Below are 21,663 nucleotides of genomic sequence, written 5' to 3' on the forward strand. Positions count from 1 at the left end.
GCAATAGGCACAGGATATCCGTTTTAATCAGCAACGTTGCTGCAGTGTTAAAAGGCACTGTTAGGAAAGAATCTGCTCAGGTATGTACATGTACATTTACAGTTCATAATCGTTCTGTAAATGCAGTAAATAAAAAAGTTGGCTTATATAATCCCCCCCACCGAAATTTTCTAAAAATAGAGTGGGTGCGGCTTATATAACGGTGCGGCTTCTAGCCCGGAAAATACGGTATATAATATTAAGTTAAATCTTTTTTTTTTTTTTAGTGCCAATACTTTTGCTCATCGTGTTTCACTGAAAATAAGTTTAAATATCTGATCCAAACAAATATCTGGAGGTAAAATTTGAAATGGTAATTTTGTATTTGATGTCAAACCCAAATGTTTTTAGTCAACAGTAAGCATAAACAAATAACATTGCCTATATTGTGTATGGGCACTCTTTCTTCTCATTAAAGTTGATAACAGACTATGCCCTCACTCCAAGTCCTGTGACTTCAAAGAAGGTTAAAAAAAAAAAAAAAAAGGCTCAGGTGCATACGTCAGTATTATTTGTCATGGAATAATCATCCAGACACAATACTTTCAGTTAGTTTAGTTACCGGTACTCAGGCATCCACTCAGTGTTCACAACTGACATTTTTTAGATATTCTTTTACTTTACAGAAAGGTAGATTTTACTTTCAGCAATAAACATAAGATCAGATCTTGACTTAAAATGCAGTGTGAAAGTGACTTCATATTCAAGCTCGAACACTAGACTTCACTTCTTGACACTTTGATGCAATAAAATTGATTGAAAACAACCGGAAATACACTTTGACATCTACATTAATATTCAAGATGAATAATGAAGGTACTTACACTTTCATTCGTATTGAGTGAAAAACTGATGTCTGATATTCTGTCAAAGGGAATACTGCAATGTTAAAGAAAAAATGGGTTAGTTAAGAGCTCCTTAAGTATTATGTCCAGTGCTTCTAAGCAAACTACAATATACAGTAACATGACCTTCACAGCAGTCATTTTCATATAGGAACAGGAAATGATAGGAGATAAAAAAGTAAGCATGATTACACAAAAAAAGTAACGTTTTACACAAAATGTACGTCGGGTGGCAAAATAAATGGATAGAGGAAATTAGGCTGTTTAATTTAAATGCAAACAAATAGACAGGTTGAATTAATTCTGAAGATGTAAAGATCCCTCATGTTAATGAAAAATATGTAGATAGATATAAAGGATGTAAACAACACAGAAGTGAATACAGATTGAATTGTTAACATTGTGTTAGGAATGAGATACATATGATTCATGACGTTTTTCATTAAAGATCCCATGTCACTACATTCAGTTTTGGATTTTTTTTTTTAGAACCTTAAGTCCTTTTATCAGATTTGTAACATAATTTAGGTTGCAAGTGAGCAAGATGTCCTTTTTCAAGCTAAACCTGACTAAAGTCGGGAAATAGGTACCGGGCCTGCCCGCGAATAGCATATTTGAAGTGTGAAGGCAATCAATGGACCAATGTGTTTTTGTTTTGGTAACAGTATTAATACTCGATAATATGGCTAAACAATACATAGAAAAAAAAAATCGTCATCAGAATGGCCTGTGCAATATGTGTATTGCAAAGACACACAAATAAGTTTCATATGGAATTGTATGCTTTTATCTGACTTTGACCAATCAGATGCAACCTTAAATGCGCATCGCCATCCAATAGGACAAAAGTATATAAGGGCATTAACACTAAATAACTTTAAATAAAGTTGTATTGTATTGTATTAAAAAAACACAAGTATACACCTATATATCATCGCTGTCTTGTGAAAAACACATATATCCAATTTGGGAATTTTTTTTTTTTAATTCACGTTAAAGCGATGTCTGTAACGCGGAAATACCGCTCATGTAAAAATACGAAAAATGAAAAAAATTGACATAAGTGTTTTTCAAAGGACAGCGACGATATAATAAAAAAAAATTATTACCATTAATTAGCTAAGAATACATTGAGCCTGCTTTATTTTTCTTTGGGTATGTTAAATATTGCAATAATAATGTAGCAATATTCAACACCCATATCGATTTCATGTTTTTCCAATATAGTGGCAGCCCTATTCGATAATATAAAATGGCACATTATGAAAGCAACTTTGGCAATAATATTGAGGACGATATATATCACCCACCCTTAGCAGCACGAAGGCCTGGTTGCCCCGGGGGAAATATTTTCTTGCTTTTTTTCCTCCCCTCCAAGGTGAGACCTGACACTTAGCAGCCTGGCTGACCAGCTCGAAGCCGCGGTCTCCGGCTGGTGCTCAGTTGTTGGATTTCTTTTGTTAAATCCACCTTCATGATGACGCTGCGAACCGCAGTGAAAAGCTGCGAAAGCTTACGTCAGGGGTAGGCAACTCTGGTCCTCGAGAACCGCTGCCCTGCGTGTTTTAGAAGTTTCCCTGCTCCAACACACCTGAGTCAAATGATCAGCTCATTAGCAAGCTCTGTAGAAGTCTGATAACGATCCTGGTCATTTGAATCAGGTGTGTTGGAGGAAGGAAATTATTATATGTTATATATGTTATTTTTGGAACTTCACCCCCTCGATAAACGAGGGACCACTGTATTTTGATGGAATGAGCCCTTTAACATGAACTACAAACCTGTTTGGTATACTGGACAAACAAGAGTGTTATGACAGGTATGAAGATGGGAAAAAAAATGGGGAAAAAAAATCTGAAGTATCCGCTAAAACACTAAAGACAAGATTTATGTCGGTGTTAGAGCTATGCAGACTTTTTTAAAATCTCATTTCTGAACAGTACTGGGACAGCACACCATTGACTTCAAAGTGGTTCTGTACTGCCTGGGTACGCTAAATATTTCAGATATAAATTCTGGTTCCTGTTTTGAATGATCACAAAGACTGGCAGGAAGAATAAAATGCAAACGTTTGACCGTGCACAGGGTTATATGCCAGCTTTGAAATGTCTTCAGTGTCTTGTCCCATCAGTTTTATTCAGGTATTTATTTTTAAAAATGTTCAGCGATTGTACTCACTCCAAAACATCATCTGGATCAGCAAACTCTTCGTCATTGAAGCCAAACTGCTCAATAAAATTGGACGTCATTTGTTGCATCTGATAATCAGAAAACGCCTAGCAAAAGCCAAGACCAATAATGATTAATGACCTAATCTCTCGAGCAGGGGTCACCAACATGGTGCCCGCCGGCCTCTTTTAAAAGTAGCTCACCAGTGATTCAACATTGTGATGTCCTAGGAATGTTGTGCAAGTGATCAATTCCAAAGTGTCAAAATACTGCATTGAACTATTTCCAACCTAATCACATCACTATTGACATTTGTGAGAAATTATTAACATGACTTGTCTTCACATAGATAATTATCATTAATTCTGAATAACAAAATATTTAAATATGATTGGCCCTAACTGTCATTTCAGAAGTGTGTATTAAACTGGTAGCCTTTCGCCTTATTCAGTACCCAAGAAGTAGCTCTCAGTTTCAAAAAGGTTGGTAGCCCCTGCTCTCGAGCCTACACAAAGCTAGCCAGTATTTACAGAATTGGTTGACTGTACAAAGGCCACACAATATGTTCCAGAATAAGATAAGTCAAATAACGTAATTAGTAGGGGTGTAACGGTACACATGGGTGTATTAATAAGTTTCGGTATGGCATGTTCGGTTCGGTCCACTTGTGTTCAGTTCGGTGCACCTATTAGCGCGAGATTACGCGCGGTCGCTATTGACTGTTGCACGCGGGAGAGGAGGGCGGCGGCACTAATGAGGAGCAAACAAATACGCAAACAAGCCAGAGCTCGAAAGTCCCCCTGTACACTGCGGTCTCCTGTTTGGGAACATTCTGGCTGTCCTGTTAAAATGGCTGATGGGGAAAGGTACGTGTATAAGTCCCAAAGTTGTGTGCCAACATTGCTACCTGAGATCGGCGGCTATGCTGTGGGTAGCACGTCTAACATATACGTATAACACGTACAATACTTAAAACAACATCATCCGACTTTGAATGTTTCTTAGATGAGGAAGCAAGCAGTCTTTTTAGCAAAAAACAAAGTACAACAACACTCTCCTTCGTTCTCCGCTGCTCCTCTCACTAGCCGTACGATGCATTCATGAACCTCGGAAACATTACTACTCAGCAAAACACGAATCCGACCACAACAATACAATACAATACAATACAATTTTATTTATATAGCGCATTTCATAACAGCTAGAGCTGTAAGAAAGATAACCAATTCGTTACAATATGCTGTTGCGCATTCATAGATTTTAATGCCTAAAAAGTGTAAATAATTTCATAAAGACTTTAAACTTACTATCAGTTAGCAATAATTGTAACTGTTATTCATCACAAAATGTGTATATATGTACTGTAATGACAACTTGTCTTTAACTTGAATACTTAGATGTGTCAGTCATAGGCTGTTGCTGAGTGTTTAAAGATTTCAGTTTTAATAATTTACAAAATTAAGAGATCTTTATTGTTAGTGTATTTTTTATTCTGATGTAATTTCTTAGAATATCACCCGAATAGTTCAATTTTATTAATTTTTTCTAAAGAATATACCGTTTACTTGTCATCTTTTCAAAATAAACAAAATCAGTTTTTTTTGTACCGAAAATATATCGAACCGAAGTTTCCAAGAAACCGAACCGAACCGAAATGTGATTTAGCGCATCGTTACACCCCTAGCAATTAGGTGTTTAACTTATTTGGCTTTCATAGATACAAAACACCGGTGTGTAATAGCATTTGGACAATTTGCAAAGACTAAGATTTACGTGCAGTTTAAAGGGAAGTCAACCCAAAAGATGTCTTTACAATAATATATTCTACTCAGCCACATTAATCTAAACACGGCATTTGTGACTGATATTGTGTTTGTGGAGTATGAGTAAAGTAGTAAAATCCATGTTTTTATCCATCCCATGGAAAACACCACGGCTCCACGGCTCACTTGTTTTCTGAAGCTGAGCCATGACTGGTCGTTATCTGAGCCCTGAACAACTGTGATATCGTTTTCAGTTGACAGCAAGTGACAAAATGGCCGCCCCCTGTGATGGCTTAAAACGTGTGAATTTTGCTGCTCAACTCATATTTAACAAACGCAATATTAATCGGAATGCCGTGTTTAGACTAGTGGAGGCGCATAAAACAGATTCTTGTTAAGAAAATGTTTGGGTTGACTGCCACTTTAAGGAGGGGCCATAGTCAAAATGTGTGTACACTTATAAAGACGTGCCTAATGACAGCAATGTTTGGTGTCTAACTAACCAGTCGGACAGACGTTTACATAAACTCATGACTCCAATAAATCTCACGGGGCCACGGGCCTTGTGCCATGGCCATCTTTGGGATGGCTTGTTTTGAGTGAAGGCTAGGCTGCTGTTTGCTGCTGTTAATATTACTTCAGAATCACGTTTCACTTGGGTGGTTGTGTGCTGAGGGCATCACGAGGGGGTGTCATTCTAGCGCAGCGGTTCTCAACTGTTTTTCAATGATGTACCCTTTGTGAAATATTTTTCAGCAAGGTACCACCTCAGCAGCGCACTAGTGTTATCTTTAGAACCATTTGGAAATGAAAAGATAACTAAAAAGAAAGAAAGAATTACTATATAAATAATCTTAAAATATCTACTTAATAATTGCACAGAAGACGGACGATATTACCATCTGTCAACATTGTTGTACTGAACTGAGTGTTTCTGCATTTTGTGAGACATTCTATTTTAGTGAGACACTTGGGCTTGTGCTTCACGTCAGGATCTTTGTCATTCTTTGTGGCTGGGAGGCAACTGCTGTGATCAAGCTCATTTTTTGCATGTATGCTACTTTTTAAAACGATTTAAAATCTCACCCACCCCCTTCACGTACCCTCGGGGGTGCACATATCCCTATTTGAGAACCACTGCTCTAGCGCATAACGGCCTAAATTATTTGAATGTATTTATTCAAATGCATTCTAAATTCAACTCACACTCTGCTATACATATGTTTTATACAACACAGAGAACCAGATTGCAAGCATGCAAGGAGTGATGACAGGGTGAAAAGGGCACCTCATGCTTTGCTTAAGAGCAGCTCAACAATAAGCAGCCAAGCATCTCTCCAACAACTAGTTGCCATTCTACACTTTGTCCACAAGTCCTTACAACTTAGCTGAATAAATACATACGTAAATACAAACATTGCATTTGGTGGTACATTCTACCCTTTTATGTTACATTTAGTTTCCTGAAATCTGAAGTAAAAACTGCTTAGTTGCAAACTTAGTAATCACATTGGTTGGTGGTGTGTTGATTAAAAAAACGTCTAAAAATATCTCACGCACATGTATTCAAACTCTCCTATTACACTGATTTGTGAGCAAACAAAGTGAATGCTCTTTTTGTCTCAATTTTATGATGGCAGGTGGATGGAGGAGAGTGTTTTATGTTGGAGAGCAGGGAGCAGTGGCAGAGACTAAAGCTCTGCTGCTGCATGGCGATTCATGCTAAATTCCAGCAGTGTTACAAGCATTTGTAAAGGTTAGATAGAATATCAGACATTAAATGGCAGAAAGTTGTTTCTATTTATAGTCTAGCAGTCGTCAAATTTGGCTGGAGGTTCTGGACAATGCAGACTACCTGGGCCTTCAAATTAAAAGGCCCCTCGTAACTTTCGACTTCAGAATCCTTCCCTTAATGAGGCCCGGCCCAGCAGTCCTTCCCTGTTTTTCAGAGACTAATGTGATGTTGAGTGTATGTTAACGTCTGACTACAACTGTAAAATTCAAAGCAAGAATAATGGACTTGTTTTTCTGCTTGACTATGGGCCTTGTACATGCGTGCATGGAAGTGAATTGATTTGTTAGTCTTCGTATTAGAACCTTACTTGTTGTAGAGACGAGTCGTGGTGAAAGCTGCTATCTTTAAAGTCAACCTCATCATCGGTTGAGGACTGGATCTGGTGTGTGGTCACCTAACAAGAAGAAGGAATGACATCAAGTATGTCGTCAAATATGGCATCACCACCGGGTGCTAATCAACCAACGAAAACAACGTCATCTACTGTACATTTAGTAATTGGACAACGATTAAACTCCGATAGGCTTGTTTAAATTCCCCTTTTTTGACAAAAATCAGTATTTTGATTCAAATAATGCTATATACTAAGTTGTGTATTCGATCCAGATGTAAATACCGGGGAATAAAGGCTGACGTGTTGATCTCTTGTCTCCTAATCATCCTGTGACCTCAAACCCAAATGTTTTCGTTCTCCAGCAAAATGAGGAATTTCCCTCACTGTGCCAATACTTTTGGATTGGAGCGCATGCTTTGGAGGGTGAGCGAAACTGGTCAGAACGCAAGCCAATCATCGCTACTTTATTTGAATTATTCAAATGCGGACAATGATTGTAATGCTTTGAGCTGATGAGCAACACAAAATGGCAAATTTAGCTCAATTGAGTCCAGTGGCGCCTATTTTAAGGAGGCTGAAGCTCCACTAAAATGTTCTCATGCTAAAGATTTGGTTGTATTTTTTTTATATACTAAAATTCTGCTTTTAAAAGAACCAAATGTTCAATATAACGTGGCAAGAAAATGATTTTACATAAATATACACCAAGTTCAGTGGTTCCCATACTATTTTTTTGCAGTGCCCCCTTTTGGAGATGAAATTAATTTTCAGCACCACCCACCCACACACATAGTTTTTCAATAAATACGCTGAGCTTGCAAACATTATTTCTTGGGAATCAACAAAAACATGAACAAATATAACTCAATCACTGCAGTGGTCACTTTTTACAGTTGGAAAAACTACACTGGTGAGTTTATTAAGCTGCTGTGTGTAAGGATACGTTCAGACCGAATGTGAAATATCGCGACGTGATGCTGGTCTCGTGCGTATTTGTAGGCGGGGAGTGACGGGGCGGGGGGAGTTTACACATCGCCAGACAATTTGGTGACAGACAGTGGTTGTGTTGGCTGCTATTGTACATGTATATGCTATTACAATTCAGTCCACTCACAAGATACTCCAACTACCTAGCTGCCAGTGCCCCAAGCCTGCTGCTCCTTTTTTGCCTCAGTTCCAGCCAGACAAGGAAGCTGGCTGTGTCGTATGTCTCTCGGTCCCAGAGACAGCAGTGATATTTAATTGTTGTCCCGCATTGTTTTTATTTCGCTATATGCATTTGTCTGTGTGCGTTTAAAAAAAAAAAAAAAATTATTTGGCTGTGTGTCTGCTTGTTCATGTGCATGCATGTGATGTAGTAAGTACGTTCTCGACCCAGATTGGATAAGGGCGAAGGAGCAAAATTTCAAACACGCCGCCCTTCACGTAACTGCGCGAACTGCATTGACTATACTGTATACGGAAACACGACGCCAGGAACGGTGAAGCAAGCCTTTGTCACTTAGCATAACTTAACAATGAAAAGTGTTCATGATAGCCCAAGTCATAACACCGGGCCCCCCCTAAGGGGCGTGCCCCCAAGTTTGAAATCCAAAGCACTAGACCACAACGCGATGTAGGTTTACAGAAATAACTACAGCAAAAATGTTTTGTGCTATTAGTTAAAAAGTGCACTTACCAGGTCGACAGTGTTTCTCTTGTTTGTGTCGGCCAGCTGCCCAGATATGAAGGCCTCCCATTTTTCTCTGTCCTCCACTTTAAGCTCTGTCACACATAGTGAGTTCATCTTCATATATTTTGGAGTTGAAAACCACATACATTTATTTACACACATGTACAATATACACAGCACTCAAAGTGAGGTCAATTTCCTTATTTTCGCTCTAGACTGAAAATTTGGGGTTAGACATCAAAAAGTAAAAATATGATATAATATTTATTTATACACACACTTTTTAGATTATTTGTAACAACATTTTTGTCGCACAATTTTTTTTTTAAGTGAACCAAAAAAAAAGTATTTTGTCACAATTTGGCTTTCAAGAACTGCATTAAATATGTGCAGGATTCTTTTCTCTGTCAGCGCAGCCTTTTTCAGTTTTGAGGGCTATTTCAGCCTCCTGTTCAGCAGCTCCAATGTATGCTCTGTAGTATTTAAGTGGGGAGAACCGTGGTCATAGTGATGGTAAGATGAAGCCCCATGAAGAGTTGATACTTTCAGTCAACTGTGTACTGACACTTCATTAGGAATCATTTACTCTATGTCTATGTAGTGCAAACATGGAGGAAATAATAAACATAAGATAATTTGCACAATGATGATGAACAACCATAAACAAATTTGAATTTAAAAATAAAGATCAAATGTATATAAAAATAAAAATGACCAAAAACTGCAAAACGGCTACTTGAACACTCCACGTACTCTTTTCTAACGTTGTGTTATGAGGAAACCAAAGGGCGAATGAACCAATGAAATCCTCCACACAAACCGAGGTCTCGTTTGTCATCTGTCACGTGATTTTTTTTGACCAGATAAACGCTCTGAATCCGGGCTTCATTTGGCACGCCCACTTCTGCTCAAGACACGCTCCGCAGCCCCGCTTCATTTAGCCCAGTGTTTTTCAAACTGTGTGCCGCGGCACACTGGTGTAAAGCCATTTGGGAGATATTGTCAGGTGTGCCGTGGGAAATTATCTAATTTGTGTGCCTGTGCGTTCTAGCGCCCGGCAGCGTAATCATGTCTTTACTACGTTGTAGTACTCTTCCATACCAGCAGGTGGAAGCAGCAGGTAGCCAATTGTCTTTGTTTAGAGACAAGTGAATTAGTGACGCATGTTTATCCAAACAGGCCCATGTTTCACACTAAGTATCAATATGAACCATTATAAAATACTTTTTTCTTTGTGTTTATTTCATTCCTATTCAAGACGTTATAATATAACGTCATAGTTCAATGTTAAAAATTGGCTTATATAAACAATATAACACTTATATTGTTACAATAAGCTTTTTTTCAAAATTTCAGCTGCTGATGTGCCGCGGGATTTTTTCAATGAAATAAATGTGCCTTGACTCAAAAAAGTTTGAAAAACACTGATTTAGCCCATCACTGCCATATGAGTCAGACAGACTATTCACGATTATCCTTGCATCTGCAGAATTGTGAAGAGTAACTGTTAATTTTATAATTGACTTTACTGTTTCAATTGAAGAATCACTATTTTTAATTTTAAAAATCGAGTGGTAGTTACCATTCTCTATTTTGTTACAAAGACGTCGATATTGTCATTGTCTACAAACATATATCTTAACCATATATCACGTTCGACTGGTTCAAAGTCCACAACCGCATCGTCTATATCACTGCGTTACTCATTTCAAAGCTCCCGCAATTGATGGCGTCCGCCATTATGACTCAAAAGAATTCCAGAACATCGTCTGCAGGCTCTCGACACCGCCACGTGTATATTCTGATGCATTTCATTGGTCAAGAAAACAAAAATTGCATAAAAAAGAAAAGAAAATGACATATGTGCTCTCCAGGCTTTAAGGGTAGAAAGATGCAACAGTACTCCAGGCTTTCAGGGTAGAAAGACAGTATGCACTCCCATCCTTAATGGGTTAAACAAAGCATGAAATGGACATTTGGGTTGATAGAAAAAATTGAGCCACGCAGTTCATTTGCCATGTGACATCATCTTTAGTAGACTTCTCCATGAAATGACAAGATTGAGGAGTGATTGTCTAATTTCTCCAAAACATTTTGTCTATTTTGGGGGGGGGTGTCGAGTATTTGTTTCATGAACCTTTCCTGGATTTCTGCATAAACTTTTTTTTTTGCGTGGCGGGATTTTTTTTATTGAAGAATTGCACACCGGGTATAAATTGCTATGAATTGGTTTGATGTTACTGCTGATTTGTTGTTTCTTTGAATTTAACATACCCGAATAGTAAGGGTAGTAAGATTAAGGGTTTTTGAGAGTTTTCACATGTTATATAATCATGAACATAAAAGCTAGAGCTGTAGCATATTAAACCAAATCTTAATGGAACCGAATCGTTCCACTTGCAAATATACTGTTCTTGAAACGTTTAGTACACCCATGTATGAGATGAGTACTAAATCATCCTTTATTGGAGAAATGCACACCCCTATATAGAAAGTATTTTTTTGTATTTAAATAATTTTGCTGATGATTATAAAAAAGCCATGAGTGATGTCTGTTGCAAACATTTTCTCAATTTCAACATGTCAACAGTATTTGATCTTCCTTTTTGTTTTTTATCTTCTTCTTTAAGGGTGTAACATCTTATGCTGTTAACTTTGTTTTTGCTACCTCATGTTTTATTTTCCCAATACAGAAGCATCTTGTAATTTTTAACTTTCTGTTTAAATAGCCGTCTCTTCCGCTGCTCTTTCTACTCCATCTGCTTTTCTCATATCTCATGGCAGTTTGTATGGGATATTGGGATATATGTGAAAATTGTATATGTGATAATGCGTGCATGTAATCCAGACAAGCGATAACCCCCCCAAAAAACAGAGAAATGTGATGCTGGGAAGATGGCAGCATTGGCGGGAGATGAACAAATATGTTGGGTGTCAAAAAAAAACTAGGCTGGCAAGCAATAACAAAAGCTGACGAATGCAATGTAAGGGCTAAAAATAAGTTGGTTTTGGACATACAGTACGTACTTCAATTCAATATGATTTCACTGTGCATTTGAAAATTCCACATGAACACAAGACAATTAAGGCCTGGTTAGAATTATTTAAGACTTAATACATGATTCAATCCTTTGATTTATTCTGACTGAAATTTCTTTTTTTTTCCCCTTCCCATTTTCATATTTTTGACTATTAGACTTTAAGACCCCACAAAAAGGATGTGCAGTAAAATGGAAATACTGTACAACAGTACCCTGACATCACTTTGGTAAGTGACAATGTACATTGTATTAATGTTATTGCTATAGGCCTCCAACTGCTGCATAACTACGACTTGTTTACAAATGTGATGCAGATGTAATGTGTTCTTACCAGAGATGAGTTGTTGTATCTGCAACCCGTTAGGGCCTTTGTCACAGTTATGAAGTATTGAATTTGCTATTCTAGTGAGGTGACCCATGTAGCCTCGCCGCCGACCACCTTCCAACCTAAATTTAAAAAAAAAAAAAAGGAGAAAAAAAAGGGCATTGATAAATCTTTAGCAAACAGATCAATTTTCTTTTTTCCCCCATTTTTTTATGATTTGTACAGTGTCGAGTGCCCAGAAAGCCATCTCTTGGTTCACTGTCTACATGGGAAACCTACAACGACCAAGTACGATCATAAAAAGAAGCCCTCTCACGTATCCCCCCCCCCCCTTGAAAAAAACAATACTAGTTGAAGCACATTATCAGCCCAAGGAGCCTCTTCTTAACCACCTCTTCCACCAAAAACGACTTCCTTATTTAGCGATACTCGCATATTAGTATCCTAATTCTCTTCAACATCTCTGCTGTTTTTCCATGCCCAGACCACTACTGCCAGGGTTCTCACCTGCTCAAAGCCCTGCCAGCATATCACACCCACCCTCATTACAGTTCACTGGGCTCGCATCAAGTTCACGGTCGGACATTTGTTGGCATCCTGTCGCCTTCCTGCCTTACTCCCACTGGCTTCACCTGTCCTCCATTTTAACACACAGAACAATTTTGATGACTATACTGTATTTCACATACCCTTGCTCCCTTAGCAATGAAAATTAAGGCACACGTCGCAAATCCCACTCTGAACTCATTTATGGGCACTAGGTAAATGATTGCAAGGAATAACAATATCCTATTCTTAACACAATAACAGTAAACGAAAATAGAAACACGAATCGAAAAGTGAGGTAGAAACGATTTTCCATAAAAAAGTCGATTTAGTAAATCAATGAAAAGGTTTAGAATATCAACCCATCAAGTAAACATCCCCCTACCTTCGACAAACACATAAAATTAAACAAAATGAGAAAAACATCTGTACTTTCCACACACACAACTATTTACTCATCCAAAAATATTTTAGCAACCTATATTTAACAAATTTACCTAAAATTAATTGAAAATAATAATACTCACTGCTCCTTTTCATTAGTGCTCCAAGCGTCAACAATTCTCTGTATGAAGTGGCATTTTTGAAACAACTGTTGGAGAGAATCACAGAAAAAGTTAACTTCTAATAAGTTCACCAAAATAAAACTTGGAATTGAACACCTTTAGTTAAACTTATTAAATTAATTGGGAATTAATTTGGTTTTAAAGGAAATAAAACCCAAAGCCCTGCCAGCAGAATCTGTCATAACATTACCGCTGTATTTTCAAATAATATTACAATTTTCTTTAATGGAGACACTTCACTACTTCACACACTTCAAACTACAATCAAATAGCAAAGGCTGCATTCTGATGTACAAAGTAGATACTTGGTGAAGAACCGAGAAAATATGGAAACGAAGAGTCTCTAACGATAGCTGGATGTTCTTTCAATTATTATGAATACTGTTTCACAGTGAGTTGGGCTGAAAACTTTCAGATGTCTGCTACTGTAGGAAGCTGAAGCGGAATTTCAACTTTACGCATGACAAGGACCCCAGGAATAGGGAATGAAAAATAACTAAGTAGCACTAGAAGAAAATTGAAGTAAAGGTACGAGTCAGCCAGTGTAAAGCCATTTGGGAAATCTGCAGGGGTGACGTGTGTTGTGGTACACACAAATGAGGCCTTCACAACAGGGAGGCGTGTGCCATGTTAACAGACTTCTACCCAAAATAGATTAAAAACTGTAACTACATCAAACGATGTTTCAACGCATGTTTTCTATATTTAGGATGTGCACACAGCAACCATCGTATTGGTGTGCCGTGCCTTCAAGAGATTTGTTTCCTTTTTAATTGAATTACTCAAGTTATAGGACACGTGGAAAAGAAGAATTTGAAAATATATATTGTATGGTCTCATTTTTAAATCATAAAACTAAGATGGGTTAAGATTGGATTAACATGGATTTGTTCACTTTAAATACCTACAGATTTTTTTTGAAGTAATTTCTTTTGCACTCTCTTCGCCAATGTCTTTCACAATTCTCAACAATAATGATAACATTCCATGAGGAGACAGTAGAGCTTGGTGATACATTCAATTAAAAAGAAATCATTCAAATCCATTGGTCAAGTCGATTCCTTTTGTATACATCACCAAACCAAATACCCCACGAGAGTTGACGAGATCACAGTTGATGGGTGCGGGGGCACTCCCGAGACTATTTGTATTCGGACAATTAAAAAGCAAATGTTTCATAATCTGTGCCCTTTCAGGCCATATCACCCAGCCGCATTAGACTGTAGCCCAACGTATGAGGTATTTTAATCTTACATGTCTGACGAGGATGCTCTCTCGGGCATTTTCCTGTTCTGTGTCTAGCTGGACTTCAGCGGTGAAAGGTGGCATGACCAAAATCACAGCTGTACAGATTTCCACCTGTATGTGGAGGAAGTTGTTCCAGATGTATCTAAAATACATATCCTATGAAAAATAACACAGTGTTAGAGTTGTTACCCAATATTTTTTTCTCTTGACATCAGGAAACATTTAACTGTACAAGCTTGTTTAAAGTAACATTAAAAAAAATTTTTTTTATAATCTTAATTGTCATACAAATGCAAAAATAGTTAACCACTGTTGTTCTTAAAGTGGAAGTCAACCCAAACATATTTTTTTCAAGAATATGTTCTATGCAGGCCCACTAGTTGAAACAGCACATTCTGATTAATATTGCGTTTATGGAATATAGCAAAATCCACCCGTTTTTAGCCATCTCAGGGGGCGGCCATTTTGTCACTTCTGTCAACTGGAAATAACATCAAAGTTGCTCAGGGCTCAGGTAACGACCAATCACCGCTCACCTGTTTTCTGAAGCTGAACCATGATTGGTGATTATCTGAGCTCTGAGCAACTGTGATGTCATTTTCAGTGACAAAATGAGATGGCTGAAAACGGGTGGATTTGATTGCTTAACTCATATTCCACAAACGCAATATTCATCTGAATGACTTGTTTCAACTAGTGAACCTACATAGAGCATATTCTTAAAAAAATATGTTTGGGTTGACTTCTTCTTTGAGACCAAAAAAACAATCACAGTTTATAATAGGAATACAAACGGTACTCCAACATTCTTAAAAGTGGAAGTCAACCCAATTTTTTTTTTCAAGAATATGTTCTATGCAAGCCCACTAGTTGGAAGTAATAAATATTGCATTTGTGGAATAAGAGTTAATCCACCCGTTTTTAGCCATCTCCGGGGGCGGCCATTTGGTCATTTCTGTCGACTGAAAATGACATCACAACTGCTCAGGGCTCAGCTAACGACCAATCACGGCTGACCTGTTTTCTGTAAATATTTCTTAGTACATTTTAACAAACAAAAAAAAAAAACTTGGATGGGACTTAAACTGAACCAAAAGCCTTTTAACAAAATGTTGGTCAATACCGGCTCCTGTTGAGAATCCCATCAAGCCAACAGGAAGGACATTTTTTTAAAGTGCCCTATAATTGAAGTTGAATTGAAAGTGTAATACTCACAAGTATTACACCCAGGGTGTTGAGGTCAATCAGCTCTTTACTGATACAGGGAGTGTTGGTTTGCAACAGACTGACCACAAGTCTGACCACGTGGAGCCTGGTGTTACCCACAGGAGGATCGAGCACCCCCCACGTTGTCCTCATCAGGTCATTCTGTTTGAGAGAATTGCTTTTTAGATCACAAACTCTTCACTCACATGTAAAACCAAGTAAAAAAATGTGAACCTTTTCAACAAATATTTATCTAACAGGACTGTTTTTTTTTTTTAATCCTAAGAAGATCTTAAAATTAGAACAATACATCCACGCATCCTTGTGTCACTGGAGCCTTTCCAGTTAATGTTGGGTCAAAGGCAGGGTTACAACCTGAACTGGTCGCCGCAGTGCAAACAGACAGACAGACACCCATTCACACCTTTGGACGATTTCCAGTTGTCAATTAAATGCGGAAGACAACCCCGCAAACAAAACAATCTATGCAATATGTTCTGTGCACCTTCACTAGTCTAAACATTGCATTCTGATTAATATTGCGTTCATGGAAAATGAGCAAAGCAGCAAAATCCACCGGTTTTTAGCCATCTCACGGGGCGGCCATTTTGTCACTTCTGTTGACTGAAAATGACATCACAGTTGCCCAGGGCTCAAGAAACGACCAATCATGGCTCACCTGTTTTCTGAAGCTGAGCCATGATTCGTCGTTATCTGAGCCCTGAGCAACTGTGATGTTCAGTCGACAGCAAGTGGCAAAATGTCCGCCTCCTGAGATGGCCTAAAAGGGGTGGATTTTGCTGCTACTCATTCCACAAATGCATTATTAACCCATTAAGGCCTAATACGCCTAGCTAAACATCTCTCGAAAGCCTAAGGTCGATTTTGGAATCACCCTCGAAAACCTGAAGTTTTCCCAGAAATTCAACACCTCCAAAATAATTAATATTTAAACCCCTGTATCAGATAATTCCAAAAGAATTTGAGAGCTTAGGCATGTGGCTTTCAAACAGGCCTGATTTTATTATTATTTACTCTTTCAATCAAAAATGTAAAAATAAAGTGTCAGTGGAAGAGAGAATCGAGTGCTAATCATAAGCAAAGTCCTTCTTACAAAGAAGGCATATCAATCTGCCTTTATCAGTAGTGCCGTCAGGGTGTTTTTTTCTTAATTTACCATTCATCGGACCAACAACTCTCACATGCTCCTCCATTTTCACATCTCTCTGCTCCTGAACTTGCCCTCCCACCTACAAGAGGAGCCTATCAGGTTATGCCAAACACAATGACAGCCAATCAGTGTCCACTTCAGGGTGTGACACTGACCATGAATCAAAATGGATATCATCATCATACAGAAACAGTAAAATTAGAGATCAAAAATTAGATTAATGCAATAAAAAAAATTAAAACTGTCTGGAATTAATTGTTTGCAATGAATGCGCTAATTTGACACCCCTAGTTAAGATACTGTATATGTTTGTAGACATATCACGGCTTTGTAACAGAATAGAGGATAGTAATCACCACCTTTTTTTTTTTAAATTAAAAATAGTGCTTCGCTTTCACTGACACTATATTTTTACATCTTCGACTGAAATAGTAAATAATAAACTTGGGCCTGTGTGAAAGCCGCATGTCTAAACTCTCAAATTTTTTTGGAATAATGTTTCTACCTGCGACAGGGGCCGAGATTTCAATTATTTTGTTGGTGTTGAATTTCTGGGAGAACCTCAGGTGTCTGGGAGACGTTGAGCCAGGCGCTTTAAGCCTTAATGGGTTAAACTAACATGCATGCTTTTGGATTGTGGGAGCAAGTCAGCATTCTATCAGAAAACCCATGGACACAGGAAGAATATGCAAAATCTACACAAGAGAGCCTCATTTGTGGGTCTTGGTGCCTTTAATGACGGGAAAGCACGTTTTTTGTTCAAATCAGGCTAATTTACTTTCACAGTATGTTTTGCACAATGTGAGCAGGCAATATACAGCAGCCCCCTCAACCCATCAGAATTCATCTTGTTACTTCTTTCAGTAGCCACATCAGCAATGTACTGTATGCACGTGCCATATCACTTTGTTTGCTTGTTTTCTGCAGGTTTGCTACATACTATGCTTTAGCTCATGTGTTAATCGTTAGGAATTAACACAAACCACTATGCCGTGTCTATCCATATTTACCTTTGGGGGATCCAGCAGCAGTTGATGAAAGTCTTTGAGTCGTGGTCTCACAGCCTCCAAGATGCTGTGGTTGACTGAGGATGAAGGGTTGGACATTCTAGGGGAGCATTCCATATGGCCCTCAAACCTTGAAGAGAAACACCCACCCATAACCTTCTCAGTGAAACTGTGTAATATCAGTTTAGAGCAGTTATCAAACATGTTAGCCTCAAGGACAGTAGCATTTTATTATTATTATTTGGATCCTATATGGCTGGCAGGGCTTTTTGTGGGAGCCTGGGTTTGCTCTGAGTCCCGCTCTGCCCCTCTGTCGTATGATGTTCCACAAGGTTCTATTTTGGGGCCCTTGCTGTTTTCATTGTATTTGCTGGCCCTGGGTTCTATCCTTCGAAAACATGATATTTCCTTCCACTGCTATGCGGATGACTGTCAAATCTATGTCCCGCTGAGCAAAAAAGACGCTTTCTTCTCAAGTCCACTTATGTCTTGCCTAAAAGGAAATCAAAGCCCGGATGCCACTGAAATTCTTACTGTAAATTTCAACGAAAAGAAAACAGAAGTTATGGTGTTCGGTCCCGGTGGCCCTTCTACATTCCACCCTGTGGACCTGGGGCCCCTGGCACCATATCTAAAGCCAACAAATTTGGGTTTTAAATTGGACCAGCAAATCGGTGCTGTTGTTAGATCCAGCTTCTTTCATCTTAGCAAGCTTGCTAAGGTAAAGCCCTCCTTTCTCATCAGCACTTAGAAACAGTAATCCATACCTTTGTTACATCTCTGCTAAAATACTATAATGCACTTTATTTTGGAGTCAGCCAGTCCTCCCTCAAGCATCTCCAGTTGGTCCAAAATTCTGCTGCTTGCATCCTAACTGGTTTTGGGAAGAGGGAGCACATAACACTAATTCTGGCCTATCTTCACTGGCTCCACGCAGCTGCCCGTTGCGTTCAGGTCTGCGGACCAGGTTACTGGTGGTGCCGAGGACTCAAGTGGAGCCTCAGAGGGGATTGAGCCTTTTCTGTTGCAGGTCTTTCCCTCAGGAATCACCTTCAATTAAGTCTTAGGCAAGTCCCCTCCCTGTCCATTTTTCAAACTCGTTTGAAGACATTCTTTGGCTTTTGACTTGACGTGAGATTGACACTTTTTTGCTGTTTTCCGGTGTCTTTTGTATATGATTTAGTATCGTTAATTTGTCTTTTTATTTATTGCTTTCACTGTCTTTGTTGTTGTATTATTGCGATTTTTGGTTAAATGTAAAGTGCTGTTACAGCTGCAGCTGTTATGAAATTGCTATATACATAAAGTTGTATTGTACAGTATTGCATTGTATTGAATTGAAGATTCGTTTTTGAATATTAGTTTTATCATTTTCTCCATTAGATATTGGCTAGTGTTAGTTTTTGGCTCGGGGGGATTTTACTGCTTAACTCATATTCCGCAAACACAATATTGATCAGAATGCCATGTTTCGACTAATGGGCCTGCATAGAAGAAATTCTTGTAAAGAACATTTTTGGGTTGACTTAAAACGTTTAAAGAGGATTTAAGCAGACTATTTATGGGTGTTTCAAGTTCATACCCTGCATTTTTGTTGCAGCAGTAGCTAAGTCCAAAAGGCAAGCGCGGAATTATAAGATAGCTCCACCACACATTTAAAATATTTACATGATTGAACTTTTTTTTTGTAACGTTTCCTATTAATCTACAGTATTTGGCCTCTTGCTAATGCCTTTTACATGAACTGTAATAAAAAGAATGGGAAACAACACAGGACATACGCTGGTCGTCTTGTCTCAAACAATGTAAGAAGGATCTGGATAACACTGACAATTGCGGATTCATTCTTCTCCTTATCGAAGATATGAGACAGCAGCTTCTCGACTGTGGTCTGCCTGAAGAGAGACAAGAACATGCATTAGATTTATTTACCACATCTGTTAGGCGTTGATCCTCAGAAATACTTGTAAGAGTTTGAATTTACTGTCTTCGTAAATTATCAATTACATACAGTTATGGTCAAAAACATTGGTGCCCCTGTGCTTTTGTCAGATAATGCACCACATCTCCCCAAAAGTTGTACCAATTACAAATTCTTAGGTATTCACGTTTATTGCTTTTGTTTGCATTGGAACAAGGCAAAAAAGAAGAGAAAAAAGCCAAATCTGTTCATTCCACACAGAACTCCTCAAAAATTGACTGGACAAATTTTTTGGCACCCTGAACTCAACACATGGTAGCAGATCCTTTAGAAAAAAAATAACTCAAATCGATCGCTTCCTGTACCATCAACACGGTTCTGACACCACTCTGTGGGAATTTTGTCCCGGTCTTTTTTTTTTTTTTACCAACTGCGACAGGTCTCTCAGATTTGAAGGGTACCTCTTCCCAGTTGCCGTTTGGAAATCTCTCCACAGATGCTCTGTGGGATTCAGATCTGGACCCACTGCTCACCACATTCGAAATCTCTGTCGATTTGTCTGAAGCCGTTTTGGGTGCCTTTTGAAGTGTGCTTTGGGTCACTGTCCTGCTTTAAAACTCATGACCTCTGATGGAGACCAAGCTTTCTGCCCCGGGGTCCCATAAAATACATTCCACCCCAAGATTCTTTAGTACAGTAGTCTTCAGATTCATGATACCAGGCACACAGTTAAAACATCAGTGAACATCTACTATGTTTGACCGGAGGGACTACGTTCTTCTCTCTGAAGGCATTGTTTCCTTTTTAGGAAACAGCACAGTGATACAGTACAGCTGGACTTGGCTCTCATCTGTCCAAAGGACATTCTTCCAGAAGGACATACAACACAAAGGCTGAATCACCCTTTTCTCATTTTAACTGGCCTGTGATTTTTAAATTGCCAGTAGGGTTGTCACGATACCAAATTTCTGTTTCGATATCGACACTAATATGTATTTCGATACTTTTCTATACTTTTTGTAAACAGGTTAAACACTCAAATGTCAATATTTTACTTTATTTTGAAACAAACTTTGGGAACAATAACTTTAATAACTTTCTCTACTTAATATATTGGCACTTGATCCATACAGAGAAACTCTGCAACTGCCCTGTTGAGCCTTTTAGCATCTTTGCTGTCCTTTGGGTATTGCATATGCTGTTGAAAGACATATTGGAATAGTGGGTTGCGCCTGAGTGGGTGGTGTCACCCTCTCTGAGCCAGTAGCACTAGACTTCTATTGTTGGTGGAGGGAGAAGGCACAGTATTTTAATGAACATGATCATTTTAATTTGAATGACATTGCTTTATTTTTCTTGCTCTTACTATTCAAAGGGTTTGTGTTTTGTAACTATACATGAAACATTTAATGGACATGATTAGAAAAATAAATTGAGGCTCTTTATATCCTCGGGGATAGGATTAGATATTGTGGGTAAGAAATTGTTTTACAAAACAAAATGTTTCAATATATTATTTAATTTATATAATGCACTGCCTTTATGCCTTAATTCGTTAAATATTTTGAGAATGTAGCTATAATTTATTACAAGTATATTTTATTTATTTATTAACCATGGACATGTTCCGGGGTTTTATCAGGAAAAAAAAGATCAAATTGTAATAAAAAGTAATCTAAAATTTTTAAAAATTAATTTTCGACATGTTGGTCTGTCAAAATTGATTTTCAATCAAAGCAATCACATTGTGTCTCTTCTCTTCACAATATTTTATTGAAAACTTCTACACAAAAAAGATATGATGGAATTTATTTTATTAAGACCACTGGTCTTCATAAATTACTAAACAAAAACAAAAATCACTTGCATTTGGTGAATAGAATAGCTTAATTTCCGCCCCTGGACATGTTTTATCTCTCTGTATGTCGGCAAATGTAGGTTTACTACTGGGCTGGTAGGAGCTTTATCCTAATTTCATTGACATTACAGTGTAGTGAACTGGTGAGCAACATTAT

General features: G+C 38.1%; 1 protein-coding gene across 8 annotated transcripts in view; it reads right to left on the reverse strand.

Annotated features, from left to right (window-relative positions):
• The window catches only part of ppp6r3 (protein phosphatase 6, regulatory subunit 3), a 61,153-nt gene that overhangs the window by 20,183 nt on the left and 19,307 nt on the right, over positions 1 to 21,663 (reverse strand). For 6 of the 8 annotated variants that reach the window (XR_015086460.1, XM_086028032.1, XM_086028028.1 and 3 more), the window contains 10 exons: positions 19,509 to 19,622; positions 17,731 to 17,857; positions 15,559 to 15,711; positions 14,350 to 14,499; positions 13,057 to 13,121; positions 11,990 to 12,105; positions 8,624 to 8,709; positions 6,919 to 7,005; positions 3,063 to 3,160; positions 864 to 918 (listed from right to left, as the gene is read on the reverse strand). Coding sequence is in view for 7 of the 8 variants with exons in the window: in XM_086028032.1 (XP_085884158.1) it covers positions 864 to 918; positions 3,063 to 3,160; positions 6,919 to 7,005; positions 8,624 to 8,709; positions 11,990 to 12,105; positions 13,057 to 13,121; positions 14,350 to 14,499; positions 15,559 to 15,711; positions 17,731 to 17,857; positions 19,509 to 19,622 (1,051 nt within the window). In the remaining variant the exon portion in view is untranslated. The remainder of the gene's footprint in view (positions 1 to 863; positions 919 to 3,062; positions 3,161 to 6,918; positions 7,006 to 8,623; positions 8,710 to 11,989; positions 12,106 to 13,056; positions 13,122 to 14,349; positions 14,500 to 15,558; positions 15,712 to 17,730; positions 17,858 to 19,508; positions 19,623 to 21,663) is intronic. The other 2 variants (XM_086028031.1, XM_086028033.1) reach the window with 2 other exon arrangements.

Source organism: Filicampus tigris, chromosome 4, assembly GCF_054856515.1.
Source record: "Filicampus tigris isolate MCC_2025a chromosome 4, RoL_Ftig_1.0, whole genome shotgun sequence".
NCBI classification, from domain to species: Eukaryota; Metazoa; Chordata; class Actinopteri; order Syngnathiformes; family Syngnathidae; genus Filicampus; species Filicampus tigris.